General features: G+C 43.0%; 1 protein-coding gene across 17 annotated transcripts in view; it reads right to left on the bottom strand.

Annotated features, from left to right (window-relative positions):
• Nucleotides 1–22,626, bottom strand: part of MAPK8IP3 (mitogen-activated protein kinase 8 interacting protein 3) — a 72,741-nt gene that overhangs the window by 26,607 nt on the left and 23,508 nt on the right. For 9 of the 17 annotated variants that reach the window (XR_014616552.1, XM_084216655.1, XM_084216668.1 and 6 more), the window contains exons 5-9: nt 21,344–21,367; nt 17,227–17,371; nt 11,811–12,060; nt 9,062–9,164; nt 5,958–6,076 (exon numbers count right to left, since the gene is read on the bottom strand). Coding sequence is in view for 16 of the 17 variants with exons in the window: in XM_084216655.1 (XP_084072781.1) it covers nt 5,958–6,076; nt 9,062–9,164; nt 11,811–12,060; nt 17,227–17,371; nt 21,344–21,367 (641 nt within the window). In the remaining variant the exon portion in view is untranslated. Of the gene's footprint in view, nt 1–5,934; nt 6,077–9,061; nt 9,165–11,810; nt 12,061–14,461; nt 14,556–17,226; nt 17,372–21,343; nt 21,368–22,626 lie in introns of those variants that run through there. The other 8 variants (XM_084216670.1, XM_084216664.1, XM_084216656.1 and 5 more) reach the window with 8 other exon arrangements.

Raw genomic sequence — 22,626 nt, 5'->3', positions numbered from 1 at the left:
AAAGGGAAAAGGGAAAAGGGAAAAGGGAAAAGGAAAGGAAAAAGGAAAAGGAAAGTAAAAAGGCCTTTTGCCTTACCAAAGAAATCATCCCGTACTATGAGAGCCATCCCATACGAGAAAGGGAACAGAAAGAAATTGGGACAAAGGGGAAGAAAGGAAGAGAAAAACAGCAGCCATTAAGTACCAGTCTGTAAACAGCGAACAGAGCAGCTCGTCAGCCCATATATAGTGTGTGCTGCCAGTACACATGATGCTTGGTAGAAAGTTATCTTGTTCTGCAGCAGCCTGACCTAAGAGGGACTTGACTTTAGAGTGTCACAGAATGGTCTGGATTGAAAGAGACCTTTAAAATTCATCCACTTCCAGCCCCCTGCCATGAGCAGGGACATCTCCCTCTACACCATGCTTCTCTATGCCCCACCCAACCTGGCCTTGAACACACCCAGGGATGAAGCAGTCCCAGTTTCTCTGGGCAACCTGTGCCACGGCCTTACCACTCCAATTGCAAAAAAAGGTTTTCTTATATCTAATCTAAATCTTCCCTCTTTTGTTTAAACCATCACCCCTTGTCCTATCACAACAGACGTCAGGATAAGCTTGAGATGACGCCATCTGCTTCCTTCATCTTCATCATTTTCCCTGTATGATACATCCTTGAGTTTTCTATTGCCACAACAAAGGCAGGTCAATAGACATTATGAAGAGAGTGAAGAAAGGACAGTAGTAGGGGAAAATGCAAAAGTGGGGCTGAGTATCAAAGCTTTCATCTGGCCTAAAAAGGCCCAAATCCACCTCCACACTGCAACAAACTCCAACCCAACTGCAGTGGGAGGTTTTCTGAGGAATGTTCACACAAAATGTGGCTTACAGTAAAACCAGTTTGAATGAGAAGAAGGGATGATGCCGTCCCTTTCTTGGTATCGTCACAGAGCCCACGTTGAGCAGTGCCAGGCACAGGGACATGGCAGAGCTCGTTGGCACATGACACTATCACAGCTGCCAGGTCACCACTTTACTATAGGGCAAATTTTACCCAGTTTGCACTGTAATCAAGAGAGATTCCCTTGACTTCAACTGAAATTTCATCAGGACCCAAGTGTATTTTTCAAGCAGGCGCAAACCTGATGGCAAAGCATGACCCTTGGGCAGTGAGCAGCCTCCCCCAACAAAGGACAGAGCCATCACCCAACTCCTGAGACAGAAGGGCAAAGTTTCCACCAAAAACAGAGGCTTTGCCACTCTAACCCATCATAAAAGTGTCTTTAATGTCACTACAATACCTAAAGGGGATTGATTTGCACCAGATAACACCCCACAGCCACTGGCACGTGGAGGGACTCCTCACAGCACAGGCCATGGAGAGGACAGTGGGACCCTCAATCAATCTGTGCCCACCCGACCTCTGCTACAAGTACCCTTCCTGGCAGAAAAAAAGCCCTTTGAGCCCCAAGACCTTGAGTGACAGGCGAGTGCAACACTGTGGAGCAAACCTGCCCACATCCACAGAAGAGAAAGCGGGTTGAAAGGTGGCAGGAACGTGAGCAGAGCAGGGACCTCCTGCTGCAGGGACCCACCAGTGTGAGGCAACCAAGCAAGGCGAGGTGGGAAAAGTCTGCAAAGCCAACCGTGTTTGGACAACAGCAGGGGAGTATCACACGTGTATACCACATTATCCGACCTCAATCAGAAAAAAAGAAACAAGGAGAACTGAGCAGGAGATACACACCTGAGAACTCCCCTATGCGCCATGTCCAGCGAAGCACAGAGAGACAAGGAAAAAAGGAAGTGAAAAAGGATCCATCAGTGACTAAAACCAACAAAATCAAAATTTTGTTCAAAAAAAATTAACAATGATTCAGCCATTTCAATGTCAAAAGGCATGAAATAGTAAGGACAGGACCTGCCACAGCTGTTGATGGCATGACTCTACATATAGGACAGAAAAAAACCCCATGGAAAGGTAACCCATGGTACAACTGCAACCACACACCTCAGCTATCTCCAGATTTCCAGATTTGGATCTGAGGCAATCGGATCTTCCTGGACTGGGTAAACCTTTATTTTGTCTTTATTTAGTCATCACCACTAAATGCAGAACAGCTCATTCCCACTACCTCTCACTTCCCCTCACCTTGCAATTTTAACAGCTGCATCTTCTGACCATAACTGTGCTCTTCAGTGACACTTCAGCTTGCAAAAGAAAACTGGTTGCATTTAAAACCTTTTTTGGTACAGTGTAGCACTGGGACTTAGTTTGATAATCTCATTTCAACTTCTGTACACAACACTGTATATAAACTTACCACTAATAACACTACATTTCTGTCTTGATCACAGATCCCCTGCTCTTTAATTTCCAAAGCAAATGTAGCTGGTTATCCTAAACCTGAATCACAGAACGGTTTGAGTCGGAATGATCATCCAGTTCCACCCCCTGCCATGGGCAGGGACACTTTCCACTATCCCAGGGAGCTCCAAGCCCCCTCTAACCTGGCCTTGGATACTTCCAGGGATGAGGCAGACACAGCTTCTCTGGGCAATCAATCAGCTCACCACTGTCACCACCCTCAGTAAAAGGGTCTGTCCACTGAGCACACCCAAACTGCTGTGATTGTTTATGTCTAGAAACATCTGGGATAGGGAAGAGCAGGAAGGGGGATCTGGTAGAAGGGGAGCTGAGAAAAGGGGAGATGGGAGAACAGAAATCTACCCAGGATCACTTGTGATTAACAAGTGTATATGCAGGAAAATTGCCAACTAGTGCTCCCAAGTCTGTAGGAGAAATAAGGGAATTTGGTTCTCAATGCTCATTAGTAAATAATTGTTCTCACTCCACATTTTCCTCCAGAATACTTCCTATATCCCATGTAGGTAAAGCAGTATTAGAGACGGGAGGAAACCCACATGTTTTGTGGGGTTTATTCAAAATAATAAAACATGAAGTGTGCCAATTATGTACAAGGAATAAATGGGATTTTCCATTTCAGAATCAGACTTGACTGCCAGTCAGTGTTCAAGGGCAATTTCTGTAAGTCTTGTTTTTAAGGTCATCTTTAATTAAATTTTTCTTTCTTTAAGGAACTGAGACCAAAAAAACGAAAAAAAAAGAGAATATTCTTTACAGATTGCCAAATTTTGAGAGACTGGAGGAAGTAATAAGTCTTCACTTAAATGAGCTTAGAGTCATTCATGAATTTGATTTACAGAAAGAAACAAGCTCCAAATATGACCTAGAGGACTCTTTCAGCTTATGGATCTTGTTCCTTATATCATGTTCATAAAGCACCATTTCCTCTGTTTCTCTTCAGACTCAAAAGTACAGCACAAAGAGAACAAAATTCTACCTAACAAAAAAAGCAAAATTTTGGGTTATGTTGGCAGACTGTTGTCAGCCCTAAGATCTAGCCCTTTGCTTGTATCTTTACCAGACTTTCTTTTGTGTTTTCTATTGTGCAAAGACAAAAAAAAGTACCAGTCTCATTTGTTATTGAGACACAACCCCTGAGATCTCTCTGTGCTTCCTCTCTTTGTGCAACCAGCAATGTATATGTTCATTTTTAAAACACCCTTATGTGCCAAAGTCAGTGGCCAGAACTCAGCAAAAGGATTAATTAGATCAATGTTGATCACAAAACAAGGCACAGTCCATCTCCCAGATTTGAAAAGGAACTAGTCTTCCTATTTTGCTGGCCTGCCATGGGATCACCTGAAAGGGTTCTGCAGCTCTGCTCAGACTAGAAAAATGGTCCCAGTACAGAATGTCCTCCTTGTAAGCCATGCTGCAGTCTTCAGAAACTACATGGTGATCTTCAGGGCCCACGCTTACATGGGCACTGTTCAACAAAGTCTTTGTACATTTTATTGCAAGTGGTAACTCCCAAACAACAGACATCTCAGAGAAGAAGCACCTTTGACTTCATCCGAGACTCTAGTGAACAAACATGCAAGATGTGGGCAAAAAAAAGGTTTGGCCCTTTGAAAACGACAGTCTGCATTTCTTGCTGATCACTGGGTCAGACTACAGGGTAATCCCAAGGGGAAGTGGATTTCCAGAAGGCAGGCTTCCAAAGTGGGAAGCACGTTGTCTGAAGCTGTTCGTACACCGAGTAAGTAATTTTCCACAATAGTAACTCTTCCAAGCCAATAATATCTGATACCCCAGCCATTTTGGGGGGAGAAAGAAAGCAGCAGTTGGCACAGTGATTAGCAGACAGAGCCACAGAATCAACTGAACAGTCCTTGATGAGGAAGGAGTGGACATGAGGACCAAGATAAAGCAGATAGTCAACAGCAAGATTATCTATGGTTTCAGTGTTTTGATTCTGCTAGGAAGAGAGCTCCTGACAATGTATGAAGCTGGCTAACTAAAATTCATTCCACAGCTTTAACCATCACATGTAGTTCCTACTGTCAAGCTTCCCTTTGAGCAGGAGCCCCAGCCCTTCTGCAAATGGCTACTAGCATCCAGGGGATTCTCAAACCTGGAAATCTTACTTTTCCTTCAAAATTCTTAATTTTGTAAATATCTGCACAGACTGGCTCCCGTTGCTGGCAGAGTAAGCCTGTGTGCTCATCCTGAGTCTTCTGCAGATTTTTTTTTATTCTGGCAATCTTGAGCTGAAGGTGAAACAATAAATGATTTATGCTTTATGCAACGGCATGAGGGCTCTCATACCTGCTGCATGATTTAAAAAAAAACAAACCTACTCATATCAAAATCTAATGTGAGCATTCTCATGATGGTCTGATTCATGTTCTTAATTCCCGTCATACTACTGGCTATAATAGTACAGTTTCACAGATACTTGTCCTTCATCAAACAAGAAGTAATTTATTAACTCCTTTCCAGTTTCAGTCTGCATCCTCAAGGTTAAGTTTTTGTTTAATAGGGCAAAATCTATCTCCCCTGCAAAAACATATGCTTTTTAAGGGTCCTGATACAAGACATATCAAAGCCAATACAAGTACCTTCATAATTTGGGCAAAGATGAGCTGCTGCAAGTCTGCATGACACATTTTAGCTCATTCTATTCTGGACACATACACAGAACCAAATTTACAAGATTATCCATAAGCAGATCTATATCAGTAATCACAGAAAGGAAATGTTCACTTTCAGATCTGATCTCTTGCCTCTAAGTACATATAATGCCTTGTTTCTGGAGTCCTCATGTGTCCTAAGGCTCCTTAAAGCAAGCAATAACATGGAAAATGAGCTACAACACTGTTATAAACTCTATCAGCTGCCCATGTCACCTGAGTATTCAAAGACCACTTGTACTGTCCTGATGCAGGAAAACAGCAAGAATTAAAAACATGCTTAAATTCTGTCAAAAAACAAGATCTAGATACTGAGGAATCCAACAGAAAAAATATGGAGAGGGCTCAGAGTGCTCCCTGAGGCAAAGCTGCTTCTCTGACTGATGCAGGGTCCCAGCTAGGAACACAGAACACAGCCTGGCTACAGGTATTACAAACACCTTCAAAATCAGCTTAAAAAGTTAATTATTACATCTCTTAGGCTGACTGCAAAACAGTAAATACTGCATTACAGACCATAATATTTCCACATAATTTAAACATCCAAAACTTAACCAAATTAGTTACTTTCTTACAAATTTCAAACAAATTTCTTCTCTCAGTATAATACTGGGGGAGGAATTTTCAGCCAGAAGCAGAAGAAGCAAATTTTGTCTTCAAATTATTTGTGTGGGAGAAACCTGTAGAAAAATAACTTATGCACTAAAGACAACCCAAATAAAAGTTATCTAACAGCAGAGATTATTTTCTAAATAATCATTACTGTACTGCAGGTATATGCTTCTATCACACGTATCTCAATTTCCATGCATTCTTAAAAAAGAGAAACATCCAAGTTCTGAAAGAAAAAGAGAATTTAAATGTTTCTAGAAGCTTAGTATGGAGTCATTGTACCAGAGAAAATAACAAGGTTTTACCTAGCAGATCTGCTCCTTCATCAACATCTCCAATGACCTCAGACCCTGCTGTGGAAAGTTCATGGTACAGGGAGTCTGTGTTGATGCCAAATGCTTTGTTCACAATCCCCTGTGTTGGGCTGTTGTTGGAAGCAAAAAACCAGAAGGAATCTTGTTACTTGGCAACATTTAAGCTCAAATATTTATCTTTGAAATACTGAGCATCTCAGACTATTGCAATCAAAACCTATCTGTTCACCACTGAATGAATCAGGAAGCACACTGAGTAAAGAAAATAGCATGTGTTATTCCCCAATTCATAGAATTATGAAATTATTTGGGTTGGAAGGGACCTTAAAGACCACCTCATTTCAACCCCTGCCATGGGTAGGGACACCTTCCACTATCTCAAGTTGCTCCAAGCCCCATCCAACCTGGCCTTGGACACTTCCAGCCAAAGCTGCTCGGGCCAAGTGGTGTCAGGGCCTCCCCACTCTCACGGACAAGAATTTTTTCCCAATATCTCATCTAACCCTGCCCTCTGGCTGTGGGAAACCATTCCCCATTGTCCTGTCCCTCCAGGCCCTTGTCCAAAGTCCAGCTCTCCTGTAGCCCCTTTAGGCCCTGGAAGGGGCTCTGAGGTCTCTCTGGAGCCTCCTCTTCTCCAGGTGAACCCCACCCAGCTCTCCCAGCCTGGCTCTAGTCCCTGGACCATGTCCATGGCCTTCTCTGGACTTGCTCTAACAGCTTCATGTTCTTCTTGTGCTGAGGACACATCTATCATCCACAACCTGAAAGCTCACCCAGATGATTTACTCTGAGGTCACACAAGTTAAGGACTATCCAGTATTTCACAGAAAATTTCACCTCGCAGAAGAGCTCAGCTTTGACTTGTCAGATTCTGCAAGGATTCCCATGCTCTGATCAATCTAGATAGAAACTTCAGACAGCAGAGACCAAATAAGAAATTCAATGCTGAAAACAGCAACAACTTTTTTACTTGGCCAACCAGTAAGTGCAATCAGTCTGAAGGGTCCATTTTCCCTTTGGGTAGGCCTATGTATTGAAAAGCATTTCTTCACATGTCACCAAATGTATTTAATTAAAGGTAAATCAAAGTTAATAGTTTTTAGTCTTATCAGATGACAGCACATTTCCACCTCTCAGTGTCTTTGATACCATCAAGAATCTTCTTGTATTTCTTGACAGACTCATGGCTCAAAGCAGCAAAGAGTTGTTTCAGGATGTGCAGGTGAGGCAACTTTTGGGATTGTGGCTGTCTACTCTAAAAAACAGTCTTAATGTGGGTTATAAACCCTTTGCAGTGCCCTGCTTTGTATGAGTAACATCAACCAGCATGAGCAGCAGCTGTGCAATTTCTCCAGCAATCTATCAGAAAGGTCAGCACCAACTAAGATGATCTCAAGTTGTATGGCTTCATTATCACATAAACAATCCTAGTGATTATAAATGGAGTGTAGTAGCTGCCTCTGATATTGCAGCTACAGTACACTGCAAAGAAGAGGAAAAAAAAGTGGGTTTTTCAATTACCGAAAAATTCCAGCTACCCACACATCTGAGAGCACTGAGGAAGTACAAATGGTGCTGTGATGGCACTGCAATTAATCAGTTCACAAAATCCAAGGGTCAGCACAAATGACAAGAGAAAGCAGCACTCAGTCTGACCTGGAAACCTAATTCAGACTGAACTTTCCTGTTCAACATTCAGCAGCTTTCAGATCTATACGTATCATGAAAGCACTCTGCTTTCAGAGCAGCACACACACTGTCAGCAGTCCAAGTCAGGCTGTGTCTCCTGTAGCTCTCAGTCTCACCACCTGGAGTAGAGATTCCTGCCTGAAGAGCTCTGGCACATCAATCCTCTCTGTTTCCTTCTTTCCCCTGTATTTGACCAGTTTTTTATCTATCTCATCAGTCATTTTTGTCTTCCCCACATTGATCAGTTTCAACTCCCTAGATTCCTCCTGACCCTAAAAATAGTCCAGGTATCCTACATGTCCCAAGGGGAGCTTAACTGTGTGTGCCTTCCCAGATGAGAAATGCAGGTGTTATTGCTGCTCATACCCTTCTCAGTGGGGGTGCTCAACAGGGTGGGCAAATCCAATCCAGACTGGGACCATTAGATAATCTTGCCTTCACTCTGACAGGGTACTGTATTTTCTGCATATGTGTAAGATTCTGGGGAGGTTTTTTGCTAATACAGTGCCAAATTACCCATTGGACAAGGGTAAAAGGTAAACGTCAATAAAACCAAATCAAGGTACCTATGCCTCACAACAATGTGGTGCCAAAATTAATAGCCTTTAGGAAGCCTCCTATTTACAACAAAATGGGTGATGGGTAGGGATCAGAGCAGCAGAATAGTTTAGTAAAAGTCTGATGATTCTTCTGAAAACTGTGTTGAGGATTTGTAACCACTCCTCAGCGCACTGATGGGTCATAATTGCTCTGACCAGCCTCACCTGGGAACCGCACCTACCCCCTGGTCCCAGGGCTCCCTCTGACCTCAGGCCTATGCCTTCAGTTCTTTGCTAAGATGCACCTGTCTTCAGTCCTGTCTCCTGCTGCTCATAGGTAGCACTGGGACCAAATTCACACCCTTGCTTCGTCTGGGGCTGCTGACAGGGCTCACTACCAGTGATCTGAGCCTCCCTGCTCAGAACCTGTGGGATTGGGATTGCTGAGGTTACCTCTGTTTGTCCTCCTCAAATACTTGACAAAATTAGAACTGAGAGAAACTTGAGGTTTTAAAATGGAATTCAGAACTGAGCTCTTATTGGACAAATGCACCTTTTCCCTATTCCTGACAACTTAAAACCATGTTCTCTTTTCTTGTCTTAAAACTTTTGCTCGAAACCACCTGACCAGTAAGGCAAATGAGCCCAGTCCTGGGTCAGCTGTACACAGATCCTCCTGCAGATCACCAGCAGGCATCTGCCTTTTGGAGAACCCAAAGCAGGTGAGGACCTCTGATATTAGGCAGAATATATGGACTGTCTCCAATAGCTGCATTGTGAGTTCACTATGAGCCAGAGCATCCATTCGTCATTCCTCATGAAGCCAAGTGACAGAGCACACACACAGGGTAAAGTCACAATCAGTACCTGCTCCCCGTGCGTTCAAGGCGGGGGTCCTGACACATATCCAGCTCTGGGGTGGAATCAATGATGTCCTGCACATCGGACCACTCATCGCTGCTGCCCATCCCTAGGTAAGACAGTACAGATCACGTACAGGATCAGGACTTTCAGAGAATGGTATTTCTTGAAGGGACTTTTACAACCTTGAATATTGAGATTTGAAAATTTCATGGTGCCATGTTCAAAGTCTTAAAATCAGAACAGAAGGCGGCTGAAGGTGGTATCTCAATTCCAGAGCAGGAACACCATAAGCATTCCTCTTTCCACTCCCATTCCAAAGCATCACTAAAGTAATTGCCCTGAATACTCAGTAAATGGGATCAGCAGAAATATTTTATCCATTGAAATAAATTCTAAAACTCCTTTTTTATCTACCAATAAAAAACTCCTCCATCCCCAGATAGCATTAGCTGAGTTTGAAGGCAACTTCAGTGATTTTCTGTACAGCTTCATAGAAATTACTATTGTTAGGAACTGGCACTATTTAGTTTTAACAGAAATAGGTTTTCAATACAAATTTTCAAGTCTGCACTGGTTTAGATACCCATCACAGTGAATCTTGACTTCAAAATCGATAAAGGAAATCTGGTTTGCGTGTAATCTACAACCTGAAGCCAGTATTTAAAGAATAAGGGATTTCTTTCTCTTGTCAAGTCCTATTTATTGAATACCAAACTCTTCAAAAGCTCAGACTTGCACCTATTCTGAACAAGCAACATGAAGTGTCTGTTCACACAAGGAATTCCTGAAAGATTAATGACCTAATTTGTGAATTACATTAGTCCCTCAATGAACGTAGATGTGACATTTTTGACCTTTCCAGACAATCTCAGTAGCCAAATATACAAAGTCCATGACAACTGAAGTGTTAATTTCTTTCAGGCTGGCATTGTGCCAGCTGGCAGCAAACCCCGGCTGGAAGACAAAGTGTGATGTGGATCCGTTGCCAAAGCAGGCATCCACAGCCAGGGGGTCTAACACAAGCACAGCCTTCCTCAGCTTTATATTACCAAGCTGGGAAGCTTTTCTGCAAACACCTCTGAGTACCATTTTTGGTAGTTCAGCTCTAAGGCACATGCATCGCTGACAGACATTTTAATTACAGATGCATAAAATACATTATTAAAATTCAAGTATGTGCATTACTTCTAAGCATGGAGAATTGATTTCTCATTAGGGGTGAGAAATAGCCAAAAGGTTGACTATGCAGACCACATAAGGAAGCCATAACAATCTGCTTTGAGCAAATTCCCCAATATCACACTTCCACCAAGAAAGTGGGGGGGGGGGGGGAAGCTTCCACTTCACAGTTGCACACATACAAAAAAGAGATTATTTTGACCCAAGAAAACTGTTGATAGTAAATGTAAAGCAGCAATTGTAAAAATCAGGGTATTTACAGGGCATTCAAACTACTGACATCCATGCTTAGCTTTCCTGATACAAGTGTTTCATGGTCTTGCCTTGGCCAGGATCACAGCCAGACCACAATCTAACAGCAGGCTTTTCAGAACCCATCTGCTTCCATGGACAACTATCCTAGTCTCTGACAGATGGACATCTGTGACCCTGAGGGCCCCCTCAGGAAAATACAGACTGGGACTCAAGTCTCCTCTCCTCTCAGTTCTCCTTCAGTGCTACACCAGAAGATGTTATATGTTGCTTTATGGTTTTACTTCATTAGAAACCAGCTTGTGAACGTTACCAGAGAAATTTCTGCTTCAGTAATAACTTAGTTATAACTTCTGCTTCCCAAAGACTAACTTGGATAAGAAGATCATCAGCTGGTTCAGATGCCAACCTCATAGACCTGTGTTTACCCCTCTGTTCCTGCATATAATCCTAATGACCTTTGATAAATCTTACCATCCTTTTGTATATTAAGTTCATGACCTGTAAAACAGATCACTTCTCATTTCTGATGGCCACTGCAAGTCTCACAATCCAGGGTAGACCTGCTCAGACACTACATGGGCACAGATGAAGGGCTTTTATCATGTTATTAAATAATTTATTTACTTAACAGCCTGGTGCTAAAGCTTAGAGAATGGCTTTCCTGACAAGAAATCATGAATTCAAATTACTAAAGTACTCTGGAAAGTGGAGAGACAACAACTGTAACTTCCACAGATTTGGGAGTGTTCTTATATGAGAAAGAGGCTAAAAAAAATCAGCTCATTTAGCTGAGAAAAACAGCTGGATACCAATATTTTAAGCAAATCAGAGTGTGGGACAAGAGCACAGAGGGAAAATAACTATTTAATCTCACTAATAAATTTGGCATTTGAACAACTGGATATAAAATACTTATGAATAAATACAGACAGAAAACTAAATATAAGCTTTTACCTTTCATATTGATGAGATCCAGGAACAGCTTCCCAAAAGCTCAGCCTAAGACATGACTTGAGTGCTCATGAAAGAGATTCCAAGACATGAATGCATGTCACTGCAGGGAACTGAACTCAGTAACCTGTTCCCATTCTGTCAATTTGTGAAATTACTCATATAACTGATGTTTTCAAAAATTTACAACACAGAAAACTGTTAACATCCAATTAACCCTGTCTCATTCATATACCTTTCCAAGTCAGGCTTCCTCAAATTCTATACTTACAGCGCAGTCTCCCAGCCTCTCCCTGTAACAGAGAGACACAAGCACTGGGAAGTTGATTATGTTAGTGACCAAGTACCTGAGCTCCAGCTGCCATACCTATGCTGACATTCCTCATCTCCTGTGTGACCTGGACTTCCATGTTCCGGCTGTTACGCTTTTCTCGTGCCCTCTTATTACTCTTGGTGGTGCCATTGGTGTACTCGCTGATGGGCTGGATGCTCTCATTCAGAGGGGTGACAGCAGCAGAGGGTACAGATGACGTGGGAGTGTTGGACTTGGTTCCTGTGGTGCTCGGCGTGGCAGCTGCTGAGGACTGCCCAGATTCAGACATTTCATCTTGGGGGCACTGTGGCAATTCCAGGGCAGCAGAACAGAAAGGGAAAAGCACAATTATACATTTCAGTAAGTCCCATTTGCTGGTGTATGGCTGCCTTAAAGCCTTCTGAGCATGGTTCTTGCTCATTGTACCAGTTACATGTCCCATTGTTTGCTGGTGACACTGGGCACTACCACCACAGTGAAGCAGCGAGTTCTTGTGCTGAGCTCAGCAAGCAAATCCCACCTGTAGAAAGGGCTGATAACCTTCTTCAAAAAGGCTGATAACTCCTTCAATACTGAATACTGGTCCTCACAAATCACATTGCTATGTGACCTCAAGAAAGGTGGCCTTATCACAGGTGTAAAGCACCTGTAGCTCACACAGACTACAGTGAAAGCTGAAGGGCTTTGGCACTTGCAGCAAACTAGGCCAGTGTTTCCCAAGGCTGGGAGGCAACATGGATATTGCTTGGGAAGGATCTGAAGTGGCCTTTTAGAAGTCTTGGCTGATGTCATTACTGTAAGCCACCAACACACCTGGATGAGAAAACAGCAAATTGGTTTTGCCACTAAACTGCAGAAGCAGAGTGGACACTGATCTGGGATGCTCTAGCTTGTCTGACACAAGAGACCTATGTCCCCAAACCACCTTATGCACAGCTAGGCAGGCATGGGTCCAGCTTGAGAACACAGCATAAACAGGTGTGGTCTCCCACTTCCAAATGGCAGGATGACAATACCCAAGAATTCAGAAAGGTGAGAAATGAACACAGGAGATGGATTCTCAGTATGGAATGTGCAAAATAGCTCTTGGTTCTAACAGACATTATGGCCCCACTTCTTGCACCATCATGTCTTGAGGCTTCAAGGCTTTGTCAGGGTTTTACACTGTAAGCTCTGTTTGTCAATTAAAGCACACTGCTTCAGTCAGACAAGGAATGCCCTGACCAGCGCCATGACCTCTCTCAGACTCCAAGGAGATTTCCCCAGTCTTAAGGGCAGCCCACTCTAATTACTGCCTGTAGGGAGGTGACATAATGAACACTGAGAGTTATATGCGACAGTGAGTTGCAATTGGGCGCAGTGGCATTCATCTGCACATCCAGACCCAGCTTTCATCTTCACCACTGGCCTCTCACCTCCTGTGCAAGTACTAGAGAGATCCTGTCTCTGCTCAGAGCCTGCTCTGAGCCCCCAAACCTCAGAGCTGTGACAGGGTTTCACTTTGCTCATCTGGAAGTCTTGTTCTCTTGTTCTAATAACAGCTTCACAACATGACAAAAAAATCCAATGCGGGATGAGTGAGAAGACTGAAAAAAATGGTGACTTAACCCTTTGCAGCCTTATTTTTGTTAAATCTGGAATTTTATTAAGATCTTCCTTTAATTAGACTGGCCTCTGTATGCTTATCTTAGAATGCTTTGCTGCACACTGCACTACAGAAGTCTAAGGGTTTACACTGCACCTGCACACTTATATTGGAAACTCAGGTTTTTTACAATGGCACTAGCATTAAATGCAATCCACATTTTCGGTATTTTCCACATTGTTAGTCCAAACGGCACCCACATTCCCACATGAATATCCAAACCATCTCCCTTCAAATATACTGGTTTCAGCATCAAGACTGAGATGAGAACTTCGCACTTAGGCTGCTACATGTGAAAACCACACTTCCTACCTCTATTTCATATTCCTGATTTAGGAGCTACTTTCCCAGTATGTAAAGAAAAAAAAAAAAGAGTCAAATAGGATTTTTGATAATAAATAGGATCCAGTAAGCTTTGGACTACCTCAACTGCAGTTTGTCTTCTGTGCTTTCAGATGTACAAAGGGACAAGATTATCAAGTGTGAAGTGCAACCACAAAACCTCCTTCCTCTAACAAAACTGCTGTTGGATGAAAGATTTCAGGGATGTTCTTGGACCCACTCTAAGTCTGTGAGAATAAGCAAAGCTCAGAAGCATCTTAGCTGTGTAAGAGACACCTAGGTGAGTGTCATTCCTTGTTCTTATGAACCAGATGTCATTCAAAAGTCCTGGATCATCAGTGTCTATAGGGTAATATTTGTATCAACAATATCCTGTAACTTCTTGTTTATTGACATAACCTGTCCCTTACCCTGAACACATGAATAAGTAATTACCCCAGTCTTTCACTACTCTTTGGTTACAGATATGAGTTTTGTATTTCCCTAGAAAACACACTTTATCAACCTTCCAACCTGCATTGGAGAAATTCCTCCCAAATGGATGTACTACCAATGTGCTCCTCTTCACAGCCCAGAAGCAGGTATCTTCCTTCTATTGTCTGAGTGCTCTGTTAATGCTAAATATTGTGCTAAGAGTACAGCTCTTCTCTCCAGCACAGGAGGCATTCTCCAAAACCCACAGCTCACCCAAAGAATAATCTCCACAGCCACCACTTACCTACGGCCATACCTGTAAACCTCCTAAACATCAACTGTGTAGTAGTGACCTCCAAAATGCATTGTAAAGGCCCAACATTCATAGCAGTCATATGTCACCATGAGAAGCCACAATTGTATGGTTATAACACTGAAAGCATAGTACATAAAAACAAAAACGTTAAGGACTTTAAATCTCCAAAACACTGTATAAAATCAATGTAAAACTGAATGCAAAAATAAAATAATGACAACAACTAAAATAGAAAACAGTAATAAAAAGTAAACAAGGACACTCAAAATGTAAGTACAGCATGGCCCCATGAAGAAGGAAAACTAGTGAGAATAGTCAGGTACATACTGGGAAGGTGAGTCATGTGTGAGTGATGTCAGCAAAATATCAGAGCTTTGGAGAAGAGGCAAGGGAGGCATGAGCCATGCCCTCTGAGAAGTCAATCATGCAGAGGATTTAAGAGATAGCATTTCAGTCACAGAGTGTGCAAGAAGCTTGTGGGAGGAAAATCTCCATTCCTAACTAGCAAGTCAGTCCATCACATCCTTTAATTATTCATTGATTTGCTCCATACTGAGGCAATTCTCCATAACAGACTACCCATCCAAGTCTTCCACAGCACAAGCTCCTAAGGTCCACTGTACCATCTAGCCTCCTTTATCCCAGCATTCCACTCTGAGTCTCCCTAACGAGCACCAACATGAATCCCAGCATGATACATTTTGGCGAAGCACACTGCTAGTTCTGCAAAAAGCTTTCTTGGAAACAATTTTTTTTTGCTTGATACCACCATCACCACCAAACAACTAAGAGATCCAGTCAGTAATGGTTTGGGTTGGAAAGCATCTTAAGCATCACCTAGTACCAACCCCTGTGCAGGGTGTCTTCCCTGACCAAAGCAGAACAACCCCTATTACCTGAACTTGGACACCAAAGCTTCCCACTTATCTGGGTTGCTGCTGCATTCTCCTGCCATGCAGACACTGGGTTACTTCTTTTGCAAATTCTCAGTGGGACCACTGAAAGAATTAGACCTTAGCAAGGCTGTGGAAGATGGATCTAACCACAGTGTCCACCCAGCTCTTCCCCAAAAACCAACCCCACTGCCCAGCCTGATCACTGGAAGGTCTGTTCGCACTAAAGTGTGCGACACTGCCTGGAAAGCCTGAGGAAAAATGGATTCTAGAGGTGAGCTGGGCTCCATACATTTTGGTTGTGCTGGCACAGCACTAGTATGAGGAAACACATTCATGCTCTGTCCTCATTTCCAACATCCGTTATTATGTTATTGTACTGTGGCACTGCTAGTCCCTAATTCCAGGCAGAGCTTTCCAGAAATGACTGTAGGATCTGAATGGCATTCTGCAAGTTGCTGCATTTCCCAAAATTCGTGCCTCTAACATTACAGTAAGGACTGGATTCCAACCCTCCATCCTAGGCAAAGATATTTTGGATTTCCAAATTCCACAATGGCAGAGAGCTGACCAAGTGCTGACATTTGTGCTATGCTAGGCCTGGCTGCTTTACAGACGTAGTGTCAAAAAAATTACCTTGCTACTTTGTTTTCTGAGTAAATTGATAATTTGTCTATGCATCAAGAAGGCCACAGCTGTAAAGTCCCTCATGTGAAAGCCAGTTCATGGAATCTGGAGACATGTAGAATGGGTAGAACAAGCTGGGGATTTCTTTTCTCCTCTTTGCCTTTATAGCATCAATGTAGTTTACAGGATCAGTGATTCAAAACTTCTCAAAAGGAGGCCAGTCCTTACATGTGACACATAAAACAGCCAATGTTCTATGAATTCCAAGCAAAGTGAAGGTAAATTTAATCAGACACTTTTGAAATAGAGCAGAAGCTCTGTGCGATACCAGTGGACACACTGAGCTGTGCTCAGCAGAGAAACCAGTGGCTCTCAGATCTGTCACCAGGTACTTGTGTAAAATCATTTAAAGATAAGGATTTGGTGGGATCCTGAGCACAAAGACTTTGCAAAGTTCACATGTACAGCTCACCATGCATAGCCTAATCTATCAGACCAATCTCTGAATAGCAGAGAGGAGACCCCTGAACGGCAGAGCAGAGCACAAGATGCAGCAGCTCTTAATGAGCTGCTCCAGTGCAGCTGCAATGCTGTGAAGATTTTGGAAAACCCTGGTGCAGAAGGCAGAGCAGTAATGGTGACAGATGTACTGAAGGTAGACAGTGCAAGTCTAGAGCAGTGACTAGGCATAGGAGGAATGTAAGACCTTTAAGCACAGTGCAAGACTTGGGCATTCAGACAGGATAAGAAGGAGCCCTTTTTAGTGAATACAGGAAGGCCAGGAGATCAGTCAAAAATGACAAACACTTAAGGGCAAGTGCAACCCAATGCCTGGCCCCACCTGATTTGCAGAACCATTGCTCTTATCAAAGCAGAGAGAAGGGACAGGTTCTACCATGTCCTTTCCCAAATAAGCTATTAAGAAGTGAAGGATTTCTCTTCACTCAATCCCTAACTGCCTCCACACACATCCCTCTCAACTTGGGGCCAGCCAAGTAAAGGAGATTATCCCTGAGACAAAGCAGCATGAAGAGCTGTGTCAAATCCTTCCTGCACCATATGCCAGATCTGCAGAAGAATATCCTCCCACCTCCGGCACAGCTACTATGGGAGCAAACACAAAGGGAGAGGCTGCAAAGGGTTACGGACAGATTGTCTCTAGCTTAATGAAAATGTGAGATGTTATAACAGTGAAGGAGTGGGAAACCCTTGCTCTGTGATGGTCTAGAAAACCTTGTAGCTGGAGTTGGACTGCAGCTGGCCGAGGTCACTCAGGTGCCAGTGGTCCAGTGTTGGGATGATCTTGGCCCCTATCTGTCCACGTACCATGCCATCAGCGAGGGGGAAGACATTCAGAGAGTTGGGACGTTCCTTCCTGCTAAACAGACAAACAGGGAGAGAGAGGAAAGTGTGTTAGCTGTGTACAGGGTTCTGATAGAAAACAAACAGCACACTAGTGTATATGAAATACCAGTTACTAGAAACTGGACTGCAACTGTTATCCTCACATGGCAGCTGTCTGAACTCTGAACTCCCACAGTCCCATGGTGTTACTGCTAGAGTAATACCTTCTCCTGGGGAAACTAAGATGGAGGGGGTCAGTGGCCATTACAGGTACAAGTGACTGCTCAATCAGTATGAGAAATTTGGAAGAACATGAAAGTGCAGGGAACCAGCAAATTTAAGCCAGTGCTTCTGAGAAACAAAGGTACTGGAGGAAAATAAGCCATGGCAAACAACTCTCACAGCAAAAAAATAAAAGCTCCATAGCTACTAGAGATGTCACCACAGGGTGAGGAATAAGGCTTTTAAGTGTCATCTATGTGAAACTTATGACATTCCACCCCAAATCTGGTGAGCTTCAACAAGAGGAACCAGAGGGATTGGATCACTTCCAATTTTAAGCAAGGAAGAGAGTATTTCTATTCTTTTATCTCCTTTGATACCCATATTACAATGCACTCACAATTCAAAAACTAAACAAAGATATAAATAAATGCATCACACATATTGCTAGGTGTCTCTAAGTGTGTTCTGTTCATCCTCTCATTTCTGGCAACTGCAGGGACTCACTAGCTGCAGGTTTGATTCTGAACATAAAAGCACAGATTTGAGACCAAGCTTCAGTGGGCTTCAGATTTTGAGACCAAGCTGGCACAGACTTTGAGACCAAGCTTCAGTGGGAGAAAATCTAGAGCAAGCAGTGGAGGTGGAAAGGCTGTGGCAGCAGCTTGCCAAACCCAGCATATGGTTCAGGGTATCTCTAATTGACTCCAGTCCCTGCAGAGCTGAACTAAATTGATTCTCTGTGTGATGTGCACCCATACTTGGACTCAATCTTACTTCACCTATTCTGCTTAATCTTGGGAGTGTGACGAAACCTGCTCTTCTGTAGCACGCTGCTAGTAACAGCAGACGTCCATGTGCCTTTCTGTAATGATCATCAGCATTGGGTGTCATGCCCAGGCTGGGAAACAAACGCAGCCACTTCACCTGTGACCATGGCAAACAACTGCTACAGGGCCCCTGGGACAGAGCACACACTAACACAGGGGGTGGTAGACCAGCCAGCTCTTTTAGGAAGGACAGAGATGGGAGTGTCCAGCGGAGGAGACAATGTTTGCTGAGAGAAACCACAGTGCCCAACCTTCTCACTCCAAGCACTGCCCAGTCACCACAGCACGCTGCATTGCTGCATCAGTGCCTACCTCAAATAGGCAAAAAGGCCTCCTGTGGCCTGTCCTAGATAGGCAAGATGGGACAGAAATGTATTTCCAGCATGGCCTGCTTGGGATGCACTTTTCCTAGGAATCTGCACTAAAATCCTCTCCTGAAGATACTAGACTCATACATGGAAGTTTCATACACAAACCCTCTCAGAAAGGAGGCATCTAACTGGATTTTGGAGGAACACAAATCACTGATAAAACATCATTAACCTTTCCACAAGTAACAAGCAATAGAACAAGAGGAAATGTCCTCAAGTTGCACCAGGGTAAGTTCAGGTTGGATATTGCAGAAAATTCTTCACTCAAAAGACTGGTTAAGCATGGAAACATGTTGCCCAGGGCAGTAGTGGAGTCACAATCGCCAGAAGCATTCAAAAGGCGTGCCGATGTGGCACTTTGCAATATGATTTATTGGGCGTGAGGGCATCCGGTTGAAGGTCAGATTTGATGACCTTGGAGGTCTTTTCCAACCGTAATGATTCTATCATTCTCCACAGATTCAAACCCAGACTTCTATGTGATAGGAATTGTCAGTTTCCTTGTAGCTTTTCCTTTCCACTACCAAAGGCATCTTGCTATTTGTGACTTAAATAATGGCTGAAGGTTTAGTGAAAACATTCTACTGCTGTTTGTCTAAATCCCAGTTTATGACTGTAACTTGCCACTTACATCTGCTCCTACTAGGTCATGATGCCAAAGGACAATTACGTCTGCCTGTCTGCTGCAGGTACTTCTCTTTATCCCACTGCTATCATTCCAAGGACCTGAAAGTTTCTAACACTTGGGTTTCAAGTTTCTGCAAAAGCTTCTAAATAATATACTGGGCAAATGTTTCCTCTCCTAGGAAATCTTCACCTTGGCACTGATACAAGCACCACAGAAAGTAGTGAATTATGTGTAAGAGATCATAAAGGTATTCAAAACTAGAAATCAGAGCCACTTTATGCTACAATATCAGAAAATTCTTAGTTATACAGCTTAAGAAATAACCCAAGGATCCCTAAGAGTCTACTTCCAAAAAAAAAAAAATCTCTCTTTTTATGCCGAAAACAAAATTGGGCCATTTTTTGAGATGCTTTAACCATTAGTTTTATATCTTTCCTTTTCTTCAGGACCGAATTATAGTTTTAAGAGAGTCTTGCTTTCACAGGTCTGTGGAGCAGGAGAAAGTTTCCCATAACTGCAGAACAGTCCTTGTCAAACCAGTGCTGCAGCTAGAATATCCTAGTAACTATGCTGGAACGACTTGACATAACTCACTGACAGCACTGAGAAATAAAAGCTGCCCCCAAAGTACGCTGACAGACATTAAATTATACTTTTTCTTTTTTGTTGATATGCAAACACATACATACTTAACACACAAGGAAATACAGGAGCCACAAAAAAGAGAGGAAATGCGTGAATTTCACAGTCCCTGTTAAAGAGGTACAGGATCACTGTAGCATCAGAAGCTGCAGAATCGTCAGAATAGAATTTTAGCACAGACTGTTAGGAAATTTCCTTGATGGGAACCTTTGGAAACACCTTCAAGCATCTTCAAAACCTCCCAGGAAAGGGGAAGGAAGAGCTAACTCTAGTTTTGCAGTTCTGAATTTGGCTACCAAATTTAAATGCAAATAAATTTAAAGTATCCTCATTTAGACTCATCCTGGTCTAAACTTTGTGTGCTGCAGTTTCTCTCATATACCCAAATCTTTCCAGGATCAGCCAGGGTAAGTCTTAACACTTGATAGTTCCATCTTCAGTTACAAGGTGAACAGCACACTCTCCAATGAAGGTTTGCAGTAGCCGAAACCTGGATTAGGATGTTCTACAAGCAACATCCTAAAGTTTAAAAAACATAACAAAACTAGTTTGTTTGCCAGCATTTAAAGAGGAGAACTAGTCTCTTTGGAGGCTCCGTGCATAGCACTCCCTGCCCTATCATCAGCCAAAAGTACCTTTGGAAACCTACTGACACTTGTTCTACTTCCACTGAAAAATAAGGCATGGCTTCCTATCTAGTGTAAAATAAGAGAGAGGAAATTTCTTGGAACCTGAGGGAATTGCATGAAACTGTGTCAGGGGAGTTTCAGGCTGAACATCAGGAAAAGGTTCTTCCCCCAGATGGTGGTGGGCACTGAACAGGCTCCCCAGGGAATGGTCGTGACCCCAAGGCTGCCAGAGCTCCAGGAACATTTGGACAACACTCTGAGGCACAGGATGGGATTGTTGGAGTGTCTGTGGAGGGACAGGAGCTGGATTTGATAATCCTTATGGGCCCCTCCCAACTCGGGATATTCTACAGGATATTCTGCGATTCTACGGATCTACGATTCTATGACTTTTTAAAACACTAGGGGATGTGAAGTGTAAACATCCCATCCCAGACATCTGATCCTGTTTTGGGAACAAACTTGTGTGTCTTCTGCATTTGCACACACAAGTTTCTCCCTGCTGTGTTATCCCAGCTCCATGGCTCCCTCTGTGCCCCTCAACCAGCAAGTCTAGCACAGGTGCCAGTAGACACAGAGAGCAAATATGCCAGTACAATACATTCCCAGCATCACACTGTCACCACTCCACAGCAACCTCCAACACTTGGATTAATGAAGTTCAGACGCAGCAATAGGATTTACCTTTTCCTCCAGGACTGGCGATGACTGCAGTGACAAACATAACAGCCAAACAGCAGCAATTCCACAAAAAGCAAGACAAAAAGAACAACCATTAGAGAGCAAATGTCATGCAAACATGCAACCTAACACAGACACAAGGTACATGTGCACTGCAACCCCCATGCCATGTGGAAGTGGGTACTGTGGATGTGACAGCCTGGTCAGAGAATAAGAAAACTAAATAAGTTTTCCCAGAATCAGTCTGACAGACTTTAGGGAGTTGAAAATAAACAATGATAGCTTATTTTCATAAACAACCTGCAGGCAGTGTTTTCCTACTCTCAGTTTTCTTGTTTTTCTCAATGACTGTTTATAAGAAAGGCGCCTTGTCAATGAGCCAATCAGGTGAAATGTATTGATTAACTGACCGATCAGGTCTATCTGAATTGGAACAATGTATAAAAGAGGATCTGAAGTAAAGAGGTGAGCTTTATGCAAACCAGCCTTCTGGAAAGTCTGTGTCATTTCTTACTCAACAGCGACAGGTACAAACTATTTACACCTCTTGGATGGCCATTGATACACACCACCCCCACTAAAGTTGTGGAACAAACTTCTCCCTAGCCCCATTTATTTTAAATAAATGCACCCAAATTTGTTCCGCAGGTCATGAGAAATGATGCCTGTTCCCCCACCCAGTGCACTAAGATCCACAAACACTGGTGTTCCTCCCTCCAGCTGTGCAATTACATCAAAACATACCTGGCCCAGGTACTGTGCACAAGCACAACAGAGCTACACATGCACACACACAAATACACACACACACACACACACACACACAAAGCTGAAAATTAAGGAAAAACTCCCATTTCCCACTGGTAGCTCCTACAGACTTGGATCACAGTCCCATCATGGGCTTTTCACAGACATACAGTGTTTCTCTCCAAGGACACTAGCAATGTGCCACACTTAAAGGATAAAAGACTAACTTCTCTGACGTGAAAAGGTAATTCTTGATGAAAATTTTGCCCTTCACCAACTGAGACTGGCAGTCTTGTACATACAACCAGCAACACTTTTCACGGGGCAACTCTTTCATGGAATGTTAACATAAAGCCATAATTAATATCAGCTTATTTAAGAGTCAGGGAAGTAAAAGTTTTTAAGCTTTTAAAAAAGGAAGAAATTAAAAACTATTTCTACTACACAGTCCAACTCAGGAGTTGAACTACAATGATGCTTGTGGCTCCCTTTCAACTCAGGATATTCTATGATTTTATGACTCAAAAGCTGGCAGGGGC

Source organism: Fringilla coelebs (assembly GCF_963513975.1).
Source record: "Fringilla coelebs genome assembly, chromosome: 16".
NCBI classification, from domain to species: Eukaryota; Metazoa; Chordata; class Aves; order Passeriformes; family Fringillidae; genus Fringilla; species Fringilla coelebs.
Note: the sequence above shows the minus strand (reverse complement) of the source record. Positions and strands in the feature narration are given on the sequence as shown.